The following is an 18513-nucleotide window of genomic DNA, read 5'->3' on the forward strand; positions in this document are numbered from 1 at the left end:
ACCAACAAACTCTCACCATGCTAGCAGTTTTTTTGAGGTCATACATGTTTAGTAGTAAAGACGGTTGTTCATGTGTTCAGCACCAACAAGAACTTTGGGTCCAGTCCGGTAGAAGGTCCAGAAGGCTCCTCTAAGGTTCCTAAGGTGCTTTGCGTCTGGATAGCGAAACAAAACCCCTTGATTTTCCAGCGGTTGGCTGGCAATGGTGGAGAGCAGAAAACAACAACGTTAAGGTGTGTGCCGGGTCACACCTGAGCAACCACGTATTCAACAGACACGAGAGAAGAAATAAGAGAAGAAGAAATGACGTCAGTCTGCCTTTATGCTGACGGCCAGATGCTCAGGCGTGACCCAGGGGACGAGGATTCCTGGGCGGGGTGTGGCCCCTACCAATCAGCCCGGGTGTGGCTGCGAGCACCCCTTCCCCCAACACACACACACACACACACACATACACACACACACACACACACACACACACCACTCTCTCTCACACACACACACACACACACACACACACACACACACACACACACACAGGCCTCTCAGTGGCCTTTGTGGTGGGACAGAGCCCCTCTGTGCCCCCATACAAAGGTAAATCCCCCCACACACAGCATTAACACACATACATAAACACAAAAGTCACACAAAAGTCACATCAGGAAACACTTCCGAGATTTGATTTCCTTCTTATTACTCGCAGCAGCAGGGGTGCACGGAGGAGGGGTGGCCGGCCAAGGATCACCCCGAGTCCCAGTGCGAACACACCTTACTCATTCTCATGCTTAAAAAGGCAAAGTCATCCAGTCAGAGGTGGAATTATTTCATGACAAAAGGTTCCTGGCCTTGGCACCCTAGCCCCGCCCCTTCAACCAGCTGCTGGTTAATTAAGTGTAAGTCTCACTTTAAATCGGAAGATCAAAAATTATTTTGATTTTGTCATGTTTTCACATACTTAGCATGTTAGCAATTAGCTCCACTATAGTTCAGCTGCATAAATAAAACTCCAAAGACAGATTTTGCTCTTTCTGCCAACACCAGTCATTAGCACAGTTAGCCTAGCTCACTTTCAGGCCTTTCTGGGTCTTGCATTAGCATCTGTGTGCTAACAGCACATGTGAGCACTTGGGATCAGCGTAACAAGATACTCAAGCCGAACGTGGATGAAAAAGGATTTCTAAATAAATTTCCCATCGTTCACAATAACCATAAGTGGAGCTCAAGTGAGGTGGGATTTAAGCGCCCTTAACACTAAATCAAAGTCGGGGGAGGAAGGGGGGGGAAAGAAACTTTTATTTGTTGTCTGAACTTTCTGCGTTGACACTTCGGCCACACCCACACTAATACGCCGAAACAGTGAAGCAAACATGGAGAATCTGCAGCAAATCCCATTTGAGCCACATCTGCTGGGAGAAGTGTGTGTGTGTGTGTGTGTGTGTGTGAGAGAGAGAGAGAGAGCAAGGAGGGGTCTTATTCAGTTCCTGGAATAAAAGGGGTGGAGTAGGTGTGACCCTGTCAGCCTCTGATGCCACCACAGGAAGCCGGTACGGGGGGATCGAGAGGGCTGAGACGTAAACAGAGACGGTATTTTATCACAAACTGAGGAAATGTGCAGCTAATCTGCACAAGGAACATTTTCAGCTACAACAATATGCACAATAATCAGAGTTCTGACTCAACACTGGCAGATTTGTGCCAGAAGAAAATGCTGATTTGGGGGGGGGGGGTAACCGACTTTAGATCTTGTTATTTGCTCTTCATGGTGTCGACTCTTCGTCAGCCTTCGGTCCCGGCGTCACGGTCCCATCTGCATAAACGTCATGACATCAGCGGAAACTCGTGTTTGACCTCTGTCTCGTCCTCACCTGTCCTCCATGAAAACATCCTGCGGCTGCCGGTGCTCACAGACCCACACTCACGACCTGAGACGCACCGATAAAGTGAATTTAACAGAAGCAGAAGAAGACTGTACGGTTCGGACTTTTTACAGTGTGCTGAGAGAGAGAGGGCGGGCGAGAGACACTATCTGGGTCAACACTGACACTGCTGCAAACCCCAAGGCCCTGTGTGTGTGTGTGTGTGTGTGTGTGGGTGTGTGTGTGGGTATGTATGTGTATGTGTGTGTGTGTGTGTGTGTTTTGGGTGGGGGTAGGGGATTGCCCCAGTCAGCCGCACTCTGATCACACTCAGTTCACATCTGGTTGTGCCCACAACCATGATGGACGTACACGCAGCCATTTTCCCAAGAACACACACACACACATACACATACATACCCACACACACACACACACACGTGCACAGACACACACACACTTATTTAATTTAAGCATCAGCAGGTTCATTCGAGGGCTGGCGGTCACGCGATCTCACTGAATCGACTTCGGTGTCTTCACACTTGAAAAGGAGGGAGAATTTAACGGAGGGCAGGAGGCTTTTTCTTCCCCCTTTTCCCAGCGACGGCTCATTCCGCTGTGGGTTCAGTCTCAGTTCACACCGTCGATGCCGTCTGCCTCTCAGAATCCGCCTGACAGACGATGATTTATTCTGAAACAGGTTGTGTCTGTTTCCATGGCATCTTCGGGTTCAGAGGGTGGGCTCCTGAGGGTGGGGCCGGTCCAGGAGATGCGACCCACCAGCTTCCTCTCAGAAGTTAGCCGCTACGTCGCCTGACCGAAATGACCGACCTTTCAGGGTGTCGCCTGGAACTTCCCCACCATGGGGAGGTTCCTGCAGGTCATCCCATGATCCCCTCAGAAGGTCCGAGGAAGGCGCCATAGACGCCACTGAACCGTTTGTCGGTTCCGCCATCGCAGCAGTTGCGCCCAGAATTTTCCATCGTTTGAATATTTACATTTGGAATTGTTTTTTTAGTCTGGGGAAACAGCCTGACTCCGCATCAGGCCAGGCAGAAAACTCAGACATGGAGGTTTTCCAAAGGTTCCACAGGGTGGGACTCCTTCCTGGGAAGCCTTTAATAGCTCCACACCTCCAAAAGGCCGCACGTTCCGCTCTTACAAGAACAGAGATGCTGTCAGACGTAGCAGGTTCAGCCCCGGACACGCCCTCGACCCAATAACTCAGCCCGGTTCTTCGAGATGTTTTCACACCTCCAACCAGCAAAACACCACCTGCTGCACCTCTAATAACTAAAATTTATCTGCGAGTTGACCTTCAACAAGAGATGAATTGAGCTGGTGCTGATTCTTGGACATGATGAGTTCAAGCACGGACTGGGGGGGGGTGGGGCGTGTGTGTGTGTGTGTGTGTGTGTGGGGGGGGGGGGGGGTGTCAGAGAAAGCTCCACCTCTGTAACTAATTATATGGACAACGGGGTGGAGCAGATGAGACAGAGGAGGAGAAGTCAGGTCCCATCGGTTTCCACTGGTGCTTCCAAAAGTTACACAACTCATGTAACAGGAGTCTCACACACACACACACACGCACACACACACACACACACACCACACACACACACACACCTTTCCACCCTTGCTCAGAAATAAAAGATGAAGTGATGAGGATATTTTGAAACAAAAAGATAACCTGCATCATTTTATTCTGCTCTCTATAGTTCCGTTCCATTCTCCGTCATCAGACTCTTCGTCTTTCGCCTCCCAATGCGCCCAAAGACCATTAAAAAGACCCAGATGTCTCACTCTTATCTAAAACTGGATGGATGGAGTCAAAGGTAAGGGATGTTGGTTTTTTTAAAGACATTCTGACTTTTGAATGTTGAACTTCTCAACATAACATCCATCTTGATGACGTTCTTCAGAAAGTGAACGCCACCCCAGCTATGACCCCCCCCACCCGCCTCACACTCGACTTCTGGATCATCTCCTTTCTGATCAGTCCTCATTAATAATAAAGCTGTAAACAGACGCAGAGGTGAAGGTGGTCACATGATGCTGTAATGGAACACCCTCACGCGAAGCCAAAGAGACAAACTTATCTCCTTCCCCAACCACTCCCCGACAGCCCCCCCCCCCCCCCGACCACCACCACCCCCGCCTCAGTCGAGCACAGGCGGCCGCCTCTTAAAGGGCCAGGCTCCATCGGATCGCGAGGGGGGCTCACACAGATCCAAGAAGGACACAGTCGGCACTCACTAGCGCCACCCACCTGCAGGCTGAAGGTCAGAGGAGCAAAGAGTCTCTCGGGACAATGAGCTGAACCCAACAGGAAGTCGGCCATTTTAGAAGCAATTTTCATTCTTTGCAATTCTTCTTTCAGGGTTTCAGCCATCGTGCCGGCTGCCAGAGTTCAAAGGTCACAGCTGTTACACAACATGTCAACATGTCACGAGCATGAAAACACGTCACAGGAAAAAGACCTTTTATAACTTCTTGGTTTCATGTAGACAGTAGAATAAAGTCCAATTGATGATTGTTTGGATTTAGAGGAAGCCAACCCAGAAGCCCCGCCCACTTCCTCCTCCAAGGTGATGCTATTCATTATGCCTGAAACATGCGCTTCATCAACGTTTCCTCCTCTTTGAAGTTGCTCCTGCAGGTTTACGTTGGAAAATCTTCATTTGAGGAGAACAGAGGTGGGCCGGGCGTGTCTGCGTCTCACTGCTGACTGTTATCACACGCCGCCCTGCTGACGCACAGCTGGCTGACACTTCCCACCACGCCCTCTTATCTACACACACACACACACACACACACACCAGACAAAGGTAGAGTGCTCTGCGGTGTGTTAAACACACGTTGCTCCAGTCTAAGCACAAACGTGCCAAAACCCCACTCACACGCAGATTAGATTCCTGTTGGAGCAGATCGCTCCGCTCCATCTTCTCGCTCACACCGGTGTCCCGGCCAGACTGGAGCACGTTTATACAGGAGCACGAACGCCAACAACGGCCTTTCAGATCCAGATGGACATCCTCTCCTTCTTCACCCTCAGGTATTTTGTGTTCGTCACGCCCGTTACGGCCCTCTACGCCCCAGCAGACTCCTGGATTCAAATATGTTTACAGACCATTTTCACACTGCAGGCAACAGGTTAATCTGGTTTAAAACAGTCGGGTCTACAACACGCGTGTGCCTGGGCTTTAAACTGGAGTCCCGAGTCCCCACGACTCTACAACATCTCACAAACATAACCAGAAACCTCCCAGAACTTACGGCATGTGCCGCTCAGGTGGAGAGGCCCAGCGCTGCCTGGACCCAGGTTGTGAGCCCTGGAACATGAATGTGAGCAGTACCCCCCGCAGCTCCACTCTCATTCAGGTCAGACCTCAGCTGGCGCCTGACCTCTACTGACCTGGAAGAAGTACCCACCTAAGATTCAAGCTATCACGCTAACACGATTAGCAAGCCCTCTAATATTGATATAATAACGTTGGGTATCCTCCTGTTATTTCAGAGAAGCAGCCAGTGGCGACGTTTCTCCTGCTTCTATCAACACCACAAACCAAACAATTGCAAAGAAGAAGAAGCTTTTCCCTCCAAACAAGACGTCACCCCGAGCCAATCAGACGCGGCGAAGGTTCCCGTCTGTACTGGGAAATGTCTGTTTACAGAATCAGTGCAGAGGATTCCACAGATTGAAGTGGGGGAGGTCCACTCTCCGAAAAACCAGTCCGCTGACACCCGTCCGCAGGCGGTCATGTGACCATCAGCTGACCTGCACCACCTTCAACCCAATTCCAGTTACAATCCAGCCTCAATTGGCCTCACCAGGTAACACACACACACACACACACACACACACACACACACACACACACACTGAACTCCCCCTCCTTCTACCCCCTCTCCTTCCTCCCAACTCCCACCCCACCCTCCCATTTCCCCTCAAACGTTCCCTTTTCTCTTCATTGTTGGCTGCCTTGGCAGCGTGGCCGTCGTTGCCATGACGACGAGATTCTTTCCCTCGCCACTAATGACTGTAGCATGATTGGTGGAGGTGGTGGCAATGGGGGGGGGGAGGGGGGTCACCCACGACCAGCATCACCCCAACCTCTCCCGGCATCATGGCCTAATCTGAGGTGACACCCCCCCCCCCCCCCCCACACACACACACACATACACACACACACTTCCTGTCCTTTCCTCTCTTTACTAAAGACGCCCTTTATTAATGGAGTCAATAAAGTATTTTGAAGGTGTTTGTTGTTAACCGTTTGGTGGGCGTGGCACGCCGTAGATGCTAATAACAGGACCAGTTCTTCCAGCTCACCAGTAATCTTAAACTGGATGTGCGTTCCAATCCAGGGAAACACCACCAGTAAACAGCAGTGGTTGCTAACATAACAGCACACAAGCTTTTTAATGTTTGTTATGGTAATATTAATTGCCACTACTGTTAAATACAAATATTTTTTTTGTCAATTTGAACCTTTTTCCAGATTTCTTATAGCAGATAACGGATGAGGGTTGGTTTTTTTTTGTAAAAGGTCAACCAAAATTAAAAAAAAATGCTAAACACGTGATTCTCATCCGTCAATCTTTCACGGTTTCTGAGTGAAGGTCCGTTAAAAGTTACTCTGACGCTCACTGTAATGGAGGGGACCGCCACGTTAACATGCTAGCGTAGCCACAATGACGGCTACCAGCCTGAATGACTCGATCAGGTCCGTTCTCATGACCTAGAACCTTAACCTCACCACTTCCTCATCACCCCCACAGGGCATAAACAGTCAGTTACACCACCAGACCCTGAACTGGTTCCCAGTGAAACTCACAGGAACACGGTGGAAACTCCGAGGACTCCAGTTCAGAGTCATAAAACACCCAGCAGCTGCCACAGAAGACGATTAATATTTGTTAACATGCAAATGCCATGTGTTGTTGTCAAAGATTAATTTATAGTCGAGGAACTGGGACTGGCAACACTTGGAACAGGCGTGCCAAAAGAAACAAACACTTTTGATCCGTTTTTTGGAATTAACAGCACACGACCCGTTACAGCCGGCTAATGGTGATGAATTAAAGAATGAATAATTGATGTCAGACACTTTTACCAACTCTATAGCCACTCTGCTTTTTATCATGGTTTTATCAGGCTTCTGTTGGTTATTTGTTGATTTGTTTGCTACGCTAAGATTTAGATTGCTGTCGGAACACCCAGTCAAACCGGCCAACAGGTGATGGAAAAGAGGCTTTTCTGGGGTTCTGTGCAGAGACAACATCCACCAGTGGGGACCAAAGCCTCACATATTTGAACCCTGTACTCATCGGGGGTGAATTTTGGTTCCACGGCAGGAGAATCAAGCAGCTCTACTCTGCTTTTACCATATAAACACTGTTGAGGCTCTAAAAATAGAGCTGAAGCCGTGGGGCAGGCCAGCCTGAGCGAGGCTGCCCAGCCCAGACAGGGGGAAAAAGCTACAGTGAGACGGCAACAGCTCCACGGGTCAACAGCTTTAACCCTCCTCTGGAGCCAGCAGCTAATTAGCAACCAGCTAACCTGATGTAACGATGCTTCTCTTCAGGTTTTCCCCCTGTTCTTTACCCTCCACCAAGTGTGGTGGTAAACCACCAACATTCTCCACCTTTGAGTCCTCAGTTTGTCTTTTCAGACTTTTTGAGCCTGGAAATGAGCCACACCGCGTCGGATGATGAGGCCTGGCTCGCGTTCAGGGTTCTTCTGGAAGGTCGCGGGGTCGAGGTCGAGGCCCTGCCAGTCACGTTCTTCCACACCAAACTGGGAGAAAAACCGGAGTTTACGGGTTTCAGGCGCTGAGATACTGAAACAGCTGACTGCCACAGAGGCGAGGTCACTTGAAAATATCGATGCTCGGCGTTAACCTCTTCGGAACGCGACGAGGACGTAGGTTTGACTCCACTTTAGTTCTGATGGAATCCAACTCTATTTACAGCTCCTGCCTAAAACTCTGTCAAACATCTGACAACCTGCTTCCTGTCAAACATCAGTGGTCTGAACATCTGACACTCAGAACAGTTCCAGGCTGTAACTGTAACTGTAACTGTAACACACACACACACACACCCACACACACACGCGCACACACACACACACCCACACACACACACACACATACACACACACACACACACACACCACAGCTCCATCAACTCTGCTCACAAAAGAGGTCTGAACATGTTTGAGGAAGCAAATAAATAAAGACCAAGTTCGAAAATTACTTCCAAATCCTTCAAGTGGAGACATGTAAGTGAAGAGTTGACGTTAAACTGTCAATATTAGCTCAGGTATAATTTGTCCTCCAGCGTCCGTTCATGTTCCGCACCTGTCAGGGCTGAAGTTCACACCTGCCCCCAGGTCAGCGACACTAACGACCTGGTTAATATCTGTGACCTATTTACGTCAGACAACACAGTGCTAACGTGCTAACAAAGCCAGACGAGCTACAGCCAAACCTCCATCAGACCCCCCAATCAGACCACCAAGGAGCCCATCAACTTTGAAGTCTATGGGACCGTCACACAGCGAGAGTCTCTTCACGTTTGTGTGTGATTTATCGTGGCAAAGGTCACATCAGAAAAGATAATTCTTTAAAAAAATCAGCATAAAGATAGAACAATAACATTCACTCTATATATGTGTATGTGTGTGTGTGCGTGTGCGTGTGTGTGATAGAGAGAGAGAGAGACTAATCATTAACTTGGCTGAACAAAGTTTGACCAAACTACTGAGATAGTGAATGTTTTCCATATTCATCTCTTTCACACACACACATTACACTTTCATCTTTGTGAGGACCTTCAGAGACATAAACCATCTCCTTCCTTCTGCCTCCAACCCCAACCATCCTAACTAACCTCAAGGCTCACTTCACCTTTGACCTTGACCTCTAACGTCAACCTTTACACACACCTTTACACACACCTTTACAATTGTGGGGATCAGACCAAATGTCCTAACTTTGTGAGTGAAATGTGCAACCTGGTCCTCACTTAGAAGCATCTACGACACACACACACTTCGGTCACTTAAGACTGGAAGTAAAATTTCTCTTCATTATTTAACACATGGAAAGGATAGAATGTTGGTTTTGGGTGTTTACGTTTCCAACCTGTAAAAAAAATCCAACTCAAAGGGGTCAAAGTTCAGGCTGATGCGCCTGCTGTTGCACACGATCCAGCCTTATATTCCACGTTTGGAAGTGTTCAAAGCACGGGGAATGTTTCGGATTTAATGGATCGAATCTTTTTACATGATTTTCCTCTGCACAGGAATCCTCCGGTCAGTCGCCCTGCTAACGAGCCAGTTAGCTGCGCTGCTCTGACGAGGGCTCGTGTCCCCTGGTCTAGTGGACACCGTTGTCCTGAGTTAAAGTTCTCCTGGTGGCCAGAGCTGAAAGGTGACATCATCGTTGGCTTTAATTATTTCTGCTCAGCTCACACCCATTTCACTGTGGTAAAACGCTGCTGAGGATTATGGGGATTTTCTTACTTCCTTCAGATTCCTGTGGATTTGCTCCATTTGACTCGTGCGCATTTACCGCGTTACTGACGTGAGGCCGGGTCATAAATGCCGCCGTTGTAGGCCGGCTAATGGATTAATTGAGGCTAATTTTAATTATCCGAGGGTAACCATGGCAACGACTCTTTACATGCGCCGAGCACTCGAAGCTTGTGTGCTGTGGTTAGGCTACTACTTGCCAGATTATGCAGTTAGGCGAGCGTTGGGGTAAAAGTGGGCGTCTTCAGTCACAAGGCTGGGGACGGTGGCTACTGGTTTCCACTTGGTGCTAAAAGCCCCTTATTGAGTGGAGCGGTCACATGTTTCCCCCAGAGCGTAGGCCGACCCTTCATAGAACTTCAGGGTCCGCTAACTTGCTCCAAATTTCACTGGGAACATTTGGAAGAGCTCTGTGATTTTCTAGTTCTGAACGCACCTGTAAGAGGATAGATGGTCCTCCACAGAGGACCAAATGGGGCCACAATGAGAAACAACCTGGTGTAAGTTAGCATTTTAGCTGTTTTAGCTGTTTACCAGACTGCAGTGGAGATGTAGCCAACAAGGGCCACAAGAATCTTTATGTTATGGGTACAAAACAACGGGTCCATTTGATTAACAATGGCTTTTTCGTACCATTGCCGCGTCACCGATGATCATAGTTTTAAAATACTGATCCAAGACAACAAAACTGTCGGGTACTGGTCGCTGTAATCTAAGCCAGAATTCCATCCTATACACAAAAACCATCAGATGTTGCCGCTAGGTCGGGCACATCGGTGGGTCTTTCTGGGTGAACTGATCTCCATGGTCTCCTGCAAACACCACTCACACGGATTGATCACCTGCCAGACTGAGTCTGACTGGAGTCCCGGTTCAGGTGTATCTGAAGGCTGAGCACCTGGCTCTTCTCCCAGGCTTGTTGTGTTTGCAGCCCCGGTTGCCGCTGCTGCTGCTGGCCCTTTAAAAGCTAAGATGGTGTCCTACGAGCTGCAGTTTGTACCTTCCGTTTCCTCTCAGCCTCTCTGAGATCACACAGCATTTCCAATTGAACCCCAACTAACCTCCGACGCGCACACGGGGGAGAAGACACGTCCCTGCATGACGCGTCAACGCGCCCCGCGCCGTGTCCGTGCAAAGCTCCGCTGCAAAAACTCTGGCACTAATTGCAGAATAAAGCTGTGATACACCTTGAGTGTGACAGTGACATTCACATGACAGTGTCGGCTCTGCGCACAGGCATCCGCGCACGCTGACAGCCACCAGGGGAAAGTCAATAAGGTGCACTTACTTTCTTGTTACGGGTCTCCGTGTGCATCTCGGCTGCCGGAGCGGTGCAGCGGCGGAGGGGTGGAGCAGCAGGATCGGGAGGGGGGTCGGCCGGGTCTTTGGGTGTAGCTCTGTGAACAGTTGGGGGGAGAGAGAGAGGAGGGTTTGGGTGTTTTTACCCCCACCTTTACATGAAATTGCACGGGCTTTGGAGCGCGATCCCTGTCACTTCCAGCCTTGTCTTGGTCAGTTCATACCAGCGGCGTCGAAGGCTCCTTTCACGGCTTCCACACTTGGAGTCGGCCGGTCTCTCGGTGCGCCTCTCCTCTCTCTGTTGTTGCCGTGTATTCAAGGGCTGGGCTCTCTCTCTCTGCCTTTTCCTCCTCCGCCTCTCCCTACTTATGACCCCACCCTTCGTCCCCACCCCTCATCTCTCTGTCAGTCAGGAGCTGCGCAGCCCTGCAGAGGAGCCGGAGCGGCCGGCGACCCGACCCTCACCGGCTGCAGGCATGCGTGCAGGCAGCCTGGAAAATCGCAGTTGCAGGAGCAGCTATAATCCACGTCGTCCCCATCTATCCATGCCATGTTGCAGCGGTTGAAAGGTGGGAGGCACCCATGTCACCTTAATGACGTCACTCAGCAGGCTAATTGAGGACACTTGAGCTGGACGGGGAGGGGGCGACAATAAGAGGTTTACAGCGTGCATATATACGCACGGAGGAAGGCTTTGCAGCAAAACACTCTGTAAAATATCTCCCATTAACTCAAGCATGCATCCTGAAAAATCGCACTTTCGTTACCACACCCTTTGTTAACAAACAGGGCGGGGTACAAACCAATAAATCTAGTATCTTTTTAGACGACATTGGATTAAAATATCCCCCATGGTATAAAACCATCTATTTTAGACATCTGTATTTTGAAAATTTGTATTTTGAGAATTTTTCCCGTTTTAAAACGCGAACATGTTAAAGTGCCCCAGATTAAGCGTGTCGCATCATTTTATTCGATTTATACAAATGGCGATTTTACTACATTTCCCATGATTCAATGTAACGGAAACAGGAAATACCAAGCGGAACTATGCGAAGGTAAACAAAGCTGTTAGCTTATTACGGTAGTTTGTAAAATATGTATTTTAAAGAAACACGTTTGTTTGTAAGTTTTGTAATAACAGAAAAAAATGAGAGGATTTAATTTGTGTAATATTTTTTCGCTTCACTAAAGTCCTGTTATCATGGAAATGAATATCGCTAAGAGCTAGCGTTAGCTCGCCTTCACAAATCGAATTCCATGTGCCATTAGATTTATAAGGCATTTAACTTGATTTAATAAATTAGACGCAGTTTATAGTTTAACACTGATTGTTGTCTTATTCGAGCAATTATTCTCTTTCACGTCCGACACTGACGTTTACTGGACCTTTAATGTAACCATTAGAAATAGACTTTATATCTGGATTTACGCGTTGATGTTTAATTTAACGCGTGTGGAGCGTGTGAAATCCATTTTCAGCCTTTTCTACTGTTTTCAAACCCGAATTATTCCAATTAGTGCTGACATTGGTTGTTCCCTACAATTTTTTCTTTAATGATAATAGGACCTCATATTGCCACTAACTAACTCTTCATGTCGTGTTTATTTGTTTGTGTGGGAGTCAGAATTAATTACTGATAACAGTTTTTATTCTAGGAGTCCCCTTATGAGGACAGAATAATGTCCTGAGTCCCCTGAAAACGTGTCACATCTCCTGCTGTGCCTGTCTTCCCTCTGTCCAGAGTGAGCCGGCAGCCCTGTGAGGAGGGCCCGCTGCTGGACGACCAGGAGACCGAAGGCCAGCGGCAGCTCCACAGCCTCCTGCTGCAGCAGCTCCACACTCAGGCTGACGTCGAACGGTCAGAAACTCCTTTGGATCTCCAGACGATGATTTGTTGTTGAGCTGCAACCGTATATCTTGTATTTAATTCCCAGAGCCTATTGCAGATGTACGATCATGAAAATCTCCAAATGAGCTGTTAGCGTTTTGTGTTTCCTTTTTTTCATTTCCTTCTTTTTCAGTCCACAATGATGCACAAATGATTGCATTTATTTCTGTTCCAGATGTGTAGCCAAGAAGCAGTGCTTCGCCCCGGCGACGCTCTATCGGCCATTTGGGGAGCAGGCGGCTGGAGTGAGAAGCCTGTCCCAGTTTCAGGCCCTGCAGGACGGGGAGCAGGAGCTAGTTAGTCTGCGGGAGCTGGGACTCACAGATGCTGAGATCCAGCTGTGGCTAAAGAGAGAAACATCAGAGCAGGATGAGAAGGTACAAACCTGCGCTTATTAAGGGTGCACAGCTGATCATCATGAATAATAAATACTAACGGTATCATCTAAGAAACAGCATTTCACTGTTGTCGGGAAGATTTAGACACCAGCAGACACTGGTCAGGTCCCAGTTAGAGTCCTGCATTGTAAATGTGTCAGTCTGGTTTGTGTTAACGGGATTTTTAAATGTGTTTATTTAACCACATGCTTTGTCACCACGCAGCCACACGGTGTTCATGCAGCTCCGGGTGTGAAACAACAACGTCTGCAGGTCATCAGGGACAAGATCGCAGCCCGGGCAGAGCTGCTGTCCCGCCCTCAGCGGTTTGCCACCAGCCAGCCATTATCACGCCGCGAGATGGAGATAGAACAGGCGCTTTTCCAGGGAAAGGATCGTCTCGGATTCCTCACAGCACTTTATCACAGAGGTTCAGAGTTGCCTCTATGCATGAATATTCAATAGCGTGGGTTACTATTTACACTCTTGGTGGAGTTTTTAATAAGAACATTACATATAATATCAAAAAATGAAGTCAGTGCACCTAAATTTCTCCAGAGTCCAGCTCAGAAAAAGCAGATGGAAGTTTTGTCCTTCACAGATGGAGATCACCAGAGCGGCCAGCAGGGGGATCCACCTCCTGACCCAGTAGGGTGTCTCTACAGAGACGTCCTCACCAAAGACAGACAAAATTCACCTGAAGCATCACAGGAAGAAACTAGCAGAACTGAATCTGTGCAATCAGGAGACTCCCGGAGTAGTGAAGAGACCTTCATCTATCAGCCTGAACCACAGGAGCAGAACGAGACTGCGTCACTTTCGTCTGAGTCTCAGTCGGATGTAGTTCAGGCTGGATACGACAGACCACCTCCTCCTGTTCCACGCCAGCTTAATATAAACCAACCAATCAGGAGTCTGCACGGAGCGGTGAGGGCGGGGTCAGATGGCCCGCTCACCATCACCGGGGCGATCGAGACGATCTTGGATGAAGAAATCCTAAAAAATCGTGAATCCGACGAAGGAATCCGAAGTATCCCAAGATTCCAAAAGTACCAGCCAGGAAAACCATCGAAGGTATCAACAGTTTTATCTTTTGTGTTCCCTTGTGTTCCCATGGAAACCGGGTTTTCATATTGAGCGACTGAGGTAAGTTTCCTGTCTGCAGGTCCTCTGTGTGAAGAACCTGAGCAGACAGGCCTCAGTGGCCCAGTTGGTGGCGCTCTTTTCACGGTTTGAGAGGGAGAACCGGCCCCCGGTGCTGTACCGGCTGCTGACCGGGAGGATGAGGGGCCAGGCCTTCATCACTCTACCAGGTCAGAATATGTCCCACCACAGATGAGGGGCGAGCGCAGAACGACCTTGCATCTGCGTCTGTTTGTTTTCCACAGATGTCGAAACGGCCCAGAATGCTTTGCAGATGGTCCACGGATATCGTGGCCTGGGGAAACCTTTGGTGGTGGAGTTTGGTCATGAACGACAAGAAGAGGAGAAGCAGGTCAACAGATAACGTCTCCAATCATTATGTGCTGCCATTAATTTATTTTTCTACATTAAAATATGTCACATGACTTCAGTCTTCTTCCTCATTTTTTTCATATTTCAACTAATCGTTTTATCTTTTTTATTTTTTAAATCCACTTGATTGTTGACAGTAGTTTTAAACTGGCGTCCGAAACCAGGAAGTGACTCTCAGCTTGTTGAGCTTCCTGTTGTGGCCGCTAGATGGAGACATTTAGCAACATCAGCGTTAATTTAGAAAAAAAATTAAGTTAATATTACAGAAAAATGATGCAGGAATTGTAAATAAATAAATATATATATATATACTAATTAATCGTCTCAATTGATCTATGAAAAACAAAAAAGCTACAGCAGCCTGTAAACACACCACAGAGATATTTAAAGTTGTGGGAGAAAAAGATAAGTACTGTGAATAAATATATGAAGTTAGTGTACTTTTCATTTGGGTCAACTGACCAAGTAAATCTGACCTTTGGCCTAGTGACCCCGTTGCATCAATTTAGCTTTTATTTGTTCAGTTGTGTTTGTGTTGATGTGGTGTTTGTCTTCGGTTCAGGACTCTGAACTCTCCAGTCTCCTCATAGAAGATTATTTTTGACCTGGTTTTCTCACCAGCATCATAAAAAATGTCTACTTTAGTGTTTATTGTCTGGAATTCACACAATTGTTCCATCAATTAGAGTTGAAATATCCCTTGAAATCAAATTAAAGAGCAAAGAAATGTGGAGAAAAAAATCAGCGTCAATGTTACCAACAAAGAATTTAATGTAAAGAATCTGAGAAAACAAACTTACTTCCTCGTTTTCCCCCTGATACAAACTGTAAATGAAAATCACCTAATTAAAAGGCGTTTTTCCTTCTGTTTTAATTTGTTTTGAGCCCATCTGATGATTTTAGTCCAATAAGAATAAAAACAAACACTAAATTCAGGATTTAACATGAAAACAGGATCTGAATCCAGTCAGGAACGCTGACATCTGAATTTCTATGTTTTAAACACAATATAATCATATTAAACACATTTCTTTAATCTGCTCTTGATTTTTCACACATTTCTGAAGAATCGTTTGGTTTTTCTGATTCCAAAAAGTTATTTACAGGAACAGTTGAGAATCAAGTTCTTTCATTTTCCTCCGAACTTTCTTCCTTTGAATCAATCGAAGCTGGTCGACAAACGTCGTAAAACCCGTCGTAGCGGTTCTCCCATCGACGGATGATTCTGAACCGTGGCGTTCTCCGGGTGCTGATGTTCTCCCGTGGACGGTTCCGCACTGACTTGTCCTCCGTCAGGGTTTTGTCCTCACTTTTCTCTCTTTTTGTCTTTACGTCAAACAAATGGTGTCAACTTTGGGTTGAATAAAGATTATTTGCATACAAACTAGTTTCACGGTTAAAAGTCTCAGACGTATCCTGTGATGTCATATCCTGCCGCTGCAGGCTTCTTGCCTCCTTGGTTTCCATGGAGACTGGGGTGGGAGCTGTCGCTGATAGTGCGGACCACCGCGCGGCCCCTGTTGGCGGCGCCGATGCCTCCTACCTGCAGGGTGGGGTTCCGGTAGGTCTGCGATGTGGTCCGTACGTTAGCCCCCAGCGGGTACGGATACCCGCGGCCGTTCCGCCGCCTGCCGTCGTTCTCCTCAGAGCAGGACACGCACAGCATCCCTCCTCCCAGCATGGACATGAGTGCCGACGCCAGGCCGACGTACAGACACTCCCCCAGCTCAAACTTCAGGCTGGAAGGTAAGTCCGGCCGGTAGAAGGTCTGGACCACCTCGTGAGTGGTCCACGCCACCGGTATAAGCGACAGGAAGCCCGCAGTGAGGAATAAGCCCCCGCCGACGCCGGCCACGCGACCCTTCACTGCGCCCAAACCCTCCAGGCAGACGGTGCACTGCATCCCCAGGACAGCCAGAGCGATGGCGAGGATGGACAGCACCAGCGAGATGACCATAAGCGCCCTGGAAGCCTGCATGTCGGAGGGCAGGGCCAGCATGGAGTTGTAGGTCTCGCACTGGAAGGCGCCGGTGCTCTGGTACACACACTCCATCCACAGGCCCCTCATGTTGCCCACCGCCGTCACGATGTTGGAGCCGATGTGGGCAGAGATCTGCCAGTAGGGCAGCACGGTGGAGACCATCGTTCCCAGCAGCCCGAACAGACCCAGGAAGAATCCCATCAGCTCCAGAGCTGCTGATGCCATGGCAACTGCTGGGAGGGGAGTGCAGGTAAATGGTCAGCTTCCTTCAGGCTGGCATCATCTGAGCTTTGATGTCGCCAGGTTGTATCCCAGAATTCCAATTTAGGTCCGTTTTAATTTTAAATGTGAAACCCTAACGACTAACATGGAAAAGCAGCTCTTTGATTTCTTAAACTTCAAAGAGATCGTTCCGAAGTGCAGCGCAGCAGATGGAGAGTGAAGGGTTAACGTAACGCATCTGTAAGAACCTCAGAAACACCTTTGTGCCTCACCTGAGGGTGAAGTTGTGAGGTGGAGGTGGAGAAACTGTAGCGACGACACCAGCGTGGTTCCACTCAGCTGCTTCGCCACAACGGTTCTGGCTCAGGAACGTTTTCCTCGTGTTTTGTCTGAATCCGCGTCCTCAGACGTCAGCTTCTCCAGAACTCCTCTGACGCTCCGAAATCTTCATCAGGCTGTTGGAGATGAGAGCTGCTCCGGGTTTGTTCTGACAGGTTCTAGTCCAGGATCCTGCCCGCGTTGAGAGCGACGCCGTCAGACGCGTGTGCATCGTCCAGCAGGTTAATCATTGTCTCGTCGGTCATTTCCCCCCGAAACAGCAGCAGAATCCTGCAAAGAGCAAACGGTGGGCGGAGGAAGAGCATGAATATTTCAGCATTGTTGTTATTACTCAGAGTGAAAATGTTTAATTCAGGAAGTGTCGTTTGAATACAAAGGGCCCCAAACAGCAGCTTTCCTTTCATGGTGCTGCTCAAGTGTGAAGCAATCCTGAAAAATCCCCTTTCTTGGTGATTTAATTAAAGCGGTCCGAAGAACCAATCAGGAAAGAAAAGAGTTCTGAGGTTTTTTTTTCCTTTCACAACCCAGATTTCACCAAAACGTTTTGCTGGCGTCTAAACTGAGACCTGAGATTTGGGTGGAAACAGCCAAAAACAGCTTGGGATTTCTAAAGTTCATCCTAGTTCTGATCCATTCAATTTTTCTATGTTTCGGGTTTTCAGAGAGTAACGACGTTCAAGTCAGTGTTGCTTGAATAACTGATGTAGAAGAGATGGAACAACAGAACCTTCAATTCTGATTATGCAGAGCTGGAACCAGAACATCAGAACCACTGACGTTCCACCTGACCTGCTCTCAGAACCCGGGTCAAAGGCCACGTTTGACAGTAAACACGATGGGTTCGCACTGTCATCACGTCCTATCTTAAAAACCTGACCCCGTCCATACAAACGCCAAACCACAAACACATACCATGTGACTGCAGGTAGCCCCGCCCCCTGGTGTCATCACAGCCTCCCAGGGTGTCTCTGTGGGTGTCCGTCGTGTTCCGCCGCTTGTGCTCCCAAACCAGCGGCCTGCGGTTCCTAAAACCTTCCACCCAGCAGCGCCAGCTCCATAATGGGATTATGATGTAATCCGGCCATTTTCCAAACGAGAAGTGAAGTGAGAGGGCAACGTCCACGTTCCCAGAAACACTGAGCCATTATTAAATTCCACACTGAGCCTTTATCCACTGGGTCAGGCCAGCACAGACCCGCCGGCGCACCACAAGGCCAGCAGTACGTGGACATTTGGACTAATCTGGACAGAAAGGAAAGGAAAAGCTTCGGAAGTGTGACAGGAAGCATCTGATCAGCGGTCAACTGTTCCAGGCAACGAAGTTGCTGTAATTCAGCATCTGCTGATAGACAGGAGACCAAAAACAACCTACATTTGGATCGGCTGCTTCGTGTTTAATTATTACAGAAACAAATGAATTATTAAATCAAACCATCTGAAACAACTGCAGCTTTTTTTTTTTGTTGGTTTCTGAATAATAAAATCAAAAATT

General features: G+C 48.2%; 3 protein-coding genes across 6 annotated transcripts in view; 1 reads left to right on the plus strand and 2 right to left on the minus strand.

The window, feature by feature from the left end:
- klf8 (Kruppel like factor 8) overlaps positions 1-11083 on the minus strand; it is a 28853-nt gene extending 17770 nt beyond the window's left edge. The window contains exons 1-2 of the mRNA XM_029847898.1: positions 10920-11083; positions 10685-10793 (exon numbers count right to left, since the gene is read on the minus strand). Coding sequence (XP_029703758.1) covers positions 10685-10711 — 27 coding nt within the window. The 5' untranslated portion in view covers positions 10712-10793; positions 10920-11083. The remainder of the gene's footprint in view (positions 1-10684; positions 10794-10919) is intronic.
- A 520-nt stretch (positions 11084-11603) lies between these two features.
- rbm41 (RNA binding motif protein 41) lies at positions 11604-14532 on the plus strand. Its single transcript, XM_029847897.1, has 7 exons — positions 11604-11753; positions 12441-12557; positions 12763-12964; positions 13190-13394; positions 13566-14038; positions 14130-14277; positions 14353-14532. Exons 1-7 carry the CDS (start codon positions 11746-11748, stop codon positions 14469-14471), a joined length of 1272 nt encoding a protein of 423 aa, XP_029703757.1. The 5' UTR covers positions 11604-11745; the 3' UTR covers positions 14472-14532.
- Positions 14533-15114: 582 nt separating this feature from the next.
- cldn2 (claudin 2) lies at positions 15115-18408 on the minus strand. 4 transcript variants are annotated; one of them, XM_003970896.3, is made up of 3 exons: positions 17934-18408; positions 16942-17291; positions 15115-16693 (listed from the first exon to the last, which is right to left on the minus strand). In XM_003970896.3, the coding sequence occupies exon 3, from the start codon at positions 16683-16685 to the stop codon at positions 15885-15887; it is 801 nt and encodes a 266-aa protein (XP_003970945.1). In that variant the 5' UTR covers positions 16686-16693; positions 16942-17291; positions 17934-18408; the 3' UTR covers positions 15115-15884. The 4 variants fall into 4 exon arrangements, with proteins under 4 accessions (XP_003970945.1, XP_029703762.1, XP_029703760.1 ...); XM_029847902.1 differs by having other exon boundaries at positions 15228-16690; positions 16955-17291; positions 17934-18399; XM_029847900.1 differs by having other exon boundaries at positions 15228-16693; positions 16955-17291; positions 17934-18397.
- Between the last annotated feature and the right edge of the window lie 105 nt (positions 18409-18513).

The sequence above is a fragment of the Takifugu rubripes genome, chromosome 15 (assembly GCF_901000725.2).
Source record: "Takifugu rubripes chromosome 15, fTakRub1.2, whole genome shotgun sequence".
Classification (NCBI taxonomy): domain Eukaryota; kingdom Metazoa; phylum Chordata; class Actinopteri; order Tetraodontiformes; family Tetraodontidae; genus Takifugu; species Takifugu rubripes.

Bases quoted from the DNA above. Each gene is read 5' to 3' on its own strand.
- rbm41 (XM_029847897.1), top strand. The intron at 14,039-14,129 runs GTATCAACAGTT...TCCTGTCTGCAG, and splicing joins AGCCAGGAAAACCATCGAAG to GTCCTCTGTGTGAAGAACCT. The intron at 14,278-14,352 runs GTCAGAATATGT...TGTTTTCCACAG, and splicing joins GGCCTTCATCACTCTACCAG to ATGTCGAAACGGCCCAGAAT.
- cldn2 (XM_003970896.3), bottom strand. From the start codon at position 16,685: ATGGCATCAGCAGCTCTGGAGCTGATGGGATTCTTCCTGGGTCTGTTC.